At 37.0% G+C, this 4413-nt stretch overlaps 1 protein-coding gene across 2 annotated transcripts; it reads left to right on the top strand.

The window, feature by feature from the left end:
- Positions 1 to 436: 436 nt before the first annotated feature.
- Positions 437 to 4179, top strand: LOC116132157 (ABC transporter G family member 21). 2 transcript variants are annotated; one of them, XM_031417817.1, is made up of 5 exons: positions 437 to 876; positions 1011 to 1812; positions 2670 to 2864; positions 3019 to 3197; positions 3319 to 4179. In XM_031417817.1, exons 1-5 carry the CDS (start codon positions 676 to 678, stop codon positions 3967 to 3969), a joined length of 2028 nt encoding a protein of 675 aa, XP_031273677.1. In that variant the 5' UTR covers positions 437 to 675; the 3' UTR covers positions 3970 to 4179. The 2 variants fall into 2 exon arrangements, with proteins under 2 accessions (XP_031273677.1, XP_031273678.1); XM_031417818.1 differs by having other exon boundaries at positions 794 to 876; positions 974 to 1812.
- The last annotated feature ends 234 nt before the right edge of the window (positions 4180 to 4413 follow it).

Genomic DNA, 4413 nt, shown 5'->3' on the forward strand with positions numbered 1-4413 from the left:
GTGTTTTCTGATCACTGAAAAGCGAAAATCTTGAGTAAGTTTCAAGGCAAAAAAAAAAAAAAAAAGGAACTATGTGTCGTTCAGAAATAAAGGATTAGAGAGCAGAGTTGGTAGTGTAAAGTGATTATTCGAAAATAATTTAGGGATGGTGAATCATTCTAACGGAGAAGACATCAAAAGAATCATGGTGATTTATCAACTCCCATCTTCACTGGTGGATATACCTTCGTGTCCAATAACCGTGCAGCTGCGTTTACAAATATAAAGAATAATACGATTTCGATGTTTAGTTAAAAAGAAAACAGCCCCATCGAATAATATATACAGTGAATAATTAATTGGATTTGATGAAGGTTTCAATTCTTTTTTTTTATTATTATGACATCACAGCACTGTAAATTATGAATACATCTCCCCTAGAGCCTAATAATGTTTTTAATTTTTGGTGTTTTAATTTGTAGTAATTGTTAAGGCTAGTACTGTGCCATGAATCACCACCCACGGCTCTACTTCTCGTGCCTTCTCCTCACTTTATAATCACATGACTCCGTTGTTGCATGTGATCAGTTTTCTCTCCTCTCCAATATCTCTGCTCAATTACTATTTCTCTTCATCTTCATCTTCATCTTCGTCTTCTTCCTCTTTTTCTTCCTTTTTCTTTCATAACCTGTTGAAATGATGCCCCCTGATCAGCAAGAAACTAACACCATTAATCTCACTAACCGAACCGAGAACGTTTTGGTTCATGCTGAACCATCCATATCTGCTAACAATGTAAGTCCATGTTCTGAAGATCCAATCTCAGACCAAAGACAAGAAGCAACCCCGGCTAGATTCTCCATTCTACGTGAATCCTTAGGCCCCGTAACACTCAAGGTAAAACAATTAATCAGCTTATCATAATTTCTTTTTTTTGTCGTGTATGCATGTCTTAGAACTATAAATTTACTTTTCTTTTCTTTTTCCTGTTTAGTGTGTGTCTTATCCATTTATGGAAATTGATGATGCAGTTTGAAGATGTAGCGTATAATATTAAATTGACTACCAGCAAGGGAAGTAACTGTTTCGCTTCAAATCAGCCTAAAGCAACAAGAATTGTACTCAATGGTGTTAGTGGTATTGTTCGCCCTGGTGAGTTGCTAGCAATGCTTGGTCCGTCTGGTAGCGGTAAAACCACTCTTTTAACCGCTCTTGCAGGCCGCTTACCGGGAAAGCTTTCAGGCACCATAACATATAATGGCCAGCCATTTTCCAGCTCCATGAAACGCAAAACAGGCTTTGTTACACAAGATGATGTGCTCTATCCACACCTCACTGTGTTAGAGACGCTGACATATGCTGCTTTGTTGAGGCTACCAAAGAAGCTCTCTAGAGAAGAGAAAATCGAACAAGCTGAGTTGGTTATCGTGGAGCTTGGTTTAACAAGATGCAGAAATAATGTGGTGGGAGGACCTCTCTTTCGGGGCATATCGGGTGGTGAACGTAAAAGGGTTAGCATTGGACAAGAGATGTTGGTTAATCCGAGTTTATTGTTACTAGATGAGCCTACTTCAGGGCTTGATTCCACCACGGCTCAGCGCATAGTGGCCACATTAAGAGGCCTAGCAAGAGGTGGGAGGACTGTGATTACAACAATTCATCAGCCTTCAAGCAGATTGTACAGGATGTTTGATAAGGTGGTTGTTTTATCTGAGGGTTGCCCGATTTATAGCGGGCGTGCAGCTCAAGTCATGGAGTATTTTGGTTCCATAGGTTACGTGCCTGGCTTCAATTTCTTGAACCCGGCTGATTTTCTGCTTGATCTTGCTAATGGTACGTAATTTCTTTATTTCTTTTTTGTAATTTTCTGGGTTTGATTTCTTGAATTGGCTGAGGAAAAGGTTTCATCAGCTTTTGCCTTTGTCGTATTTCATATACAACATGAGTTATGACGACGACTAATTGAATGTATTATTAGATTAGTCAAAGTTAGGACTTAAACCACTCTCAACTAACACACATGTCACAGCCAACCATTAATTAAACTCTAAAAATATACAGAGCTTTACAGTTTGTCTTGTGCATATAAATAGAAATTGGATTAGACCCTGACTGCTTCTGCCAGAAAAGTGCTGAAAATGAGGACGATTATTTTAACTTGCATGATTTTTCAGCTTTTTCTAATTTATATCTTTAAGTTTCATTGTCTATGTATAGAGTCTAAGCATGATTGTTGTTTTAACGTCGCAGCTATTTGTCAAGAATGCGCTTGATCACAATGGTGACTGAAAAAATTAGTAAAGGAAAATAAAGATCTAATTCCTAACTTTAAGCCCATGAAAAAATTAAGTTCACATTAAGAATGAACAAATAGAAAGATGGTGACCATGGCATCAGCTAAATTAGAAAAAAGAGTGTCAGTTAGGCAGAACGTAATGATTTTAGGTATTCTACTTTTGTAACTTTACCTTCGTTTGGCACTTCGAAGTAAATTCCGCGTGCCTGATTATTTTCAGCCAAAACATTGGTACTTTCAGATGCTCTTAGTCACTGGGCGTCAAACTATTTTTGATGAGTTTATATTACTAATATTTGAATAATAAATGTCAGTTGTTTTAGTCAAATTTAACAATTTTGTGATGTTCGACGACTTTAATTCTTTCTAATTCAAGAATTATATGGTGATTCAGGTATAGCTCCTGATGTAAAACAGGACGATCAGCAGGATTTTCATGGCAGATTAGATCATCATGATGATCAAAACTCAACTAAACAGTCTCTAATTTCATCCTACAGAAAGAACTTGCATCCCGCCTTACAGGCAGAGATTTACCAGAATTCCCGAGATCCGAATCTTTCTACATCAGGAATATCGTCATCAAGAAGTAAGTGAAAGTTTCTCTCCTTCTCTTGTTGTTTTTGTTTGATTATATTGATTTTCGTTGCGCCATTCAGTTGAATAATGAAACTGGTTGAATTTTCTATTTGCTAGCAGCTTTATGTAGTTTTGTAGTTATAATTATGATGTGTGTTATGCAGAGTGTGAGAATCAATGGACCACCACCTGGTGGGAACAGTTCAAAGTGCTGCTTAGAAGGGGTTTACAGGAGAGGAGACATGAATCATATTCAGGCCTAAGAATTTTCCAAGTCATGTCTGTTGCAATTCTTTCAGGCCTCTTATGGTGGCATTCTGACACTTCTCATATACAAGATCAGGTATTATAACATCTGTTAGTGCCTAGTGGATACTAATTGAACATTTAAAGCACTCTTTGATTGATCATACTAAAATAATCCTTTTTTTTTTTTTTTTTTTTCAATACAATGGTTTCAACAGGTGGGACTCCTCTTTTTCTTCTCCATCTTCTGGGGTTTCTTCCCTTTGTTCAATGCCATATTTACATTCCCTCAAGAGCGACCGATGCTCATTAAAGAACGTTCATCGGGCATGTATCGTCTCTCTTCCTATTACTTTGCAAGGATGGCTGGTGACTTACCAATGGAGCTAGTTCTCCCAACTATCTTTGTTACTGTCACATATTGGATGGGTGGTCTTAAGCCTTCACTGATAACATTTTTATTGACCCTCTTCATAATTCTTTTCAATGTGCTAGTCTCTCAAGGGCTAGGCCTGGCACTTGGGGCCATTCTAATGGATGTAAAACAGGCCACAACACTGGCTTCTGTGACAATGCTTGTGTTTTTACTAGCCGGCGGCTACTACATTCAGCATATTCCACCATTCATAGCTTGGTTGAAGTACATTTCATTTAGTCACTACTGTTATAAGCTTCTGGTGGGAGTTCAGTACTCATCAAATGAGGTTTATGAGTGTGGATTAGCGATGCCTTGCAGAGTAATGGAATTTCCAGCCATTAAGTATCTTGGACTTAACATTATATGGTGGGACGTAACGGCTTTGACAATAATGCTGGTGGGTTACAGGGTTTTGGCTTATATTGCTCTTAAAATGGGGCAACCTCACTGACTAAATATATATCTGATAAATAATGCACCTGAGGAAGATGTTCTGCAATTTGATAACTAGTTATTTACTCTGATTGAAAATCATGATTTTAGTAATTTGATTTCAGCTAAGGTAAATGTAAATTGGATTGAATCATGACAGAGATTCATGAAGATATGTAATTTACCCAAATTTATGAAACTTGGATACCAACATGGTGGATGAGTTAAAAAAGTACTCTGTTCTTATTTTGTTCAGTTTTGGTTCAAATTTGTTGACAAAGTGTTGTAGAATGTGCATTGTATTGGAAGGTTCATTGAGGTAACAAGAATCTTGAACCCTGTTTTAATAGGGCAATTAGAATAAATGAATATGATCTTCAAGACAATTAAAGTAGAATAAGTATTTGAAACTCAGTGAAATCAAACCATAATAGACCCAAAAGATATTAGTTGAAGTTTTATA

This window comes from Pistacia vera, unplaced genomic scaffold, assembly GCF_008641045.1.
Source record: "Pistacia vera cultivar Batoury unplaced genomic scaffold, PisVer_v2 Contig249, whole genome shotgun sequence".
Taxonomy (NCBI): Eukaryota; Viridiplantae; Streptophyta; class Magnoliopsida; order Sapindales; family Anacardiaceae; genus Pistacia; species Pistacia vera.

What these genes read in the sequence shown, in the direction of transcription:
- LOC116132157 (XM_031417817.1), top strand. Translation starts at nt 676, where the DNA reads ATGATGCCCCCTGATCAGCAAGAAACTAACACCATTAATCTCACTAAC. An exon ending in TAGGCCCCGTAACACTCAAG is followed by an intron (nt 877 to 1,010) that starts GTAAAACAATTA and finishes TTGATGATGCAG; the next exon opens with TTTGAAGATGTAGCGTATAA. An exon ending in TCTGCTTGATCTTGCTAATG is followed by an intron (nt 1,813 to 2,669) that starts GTACGTAATTTC and finishes ATGGTGATTCAG; the next exon opens with GTATAGCTCCTGATGTAAAA.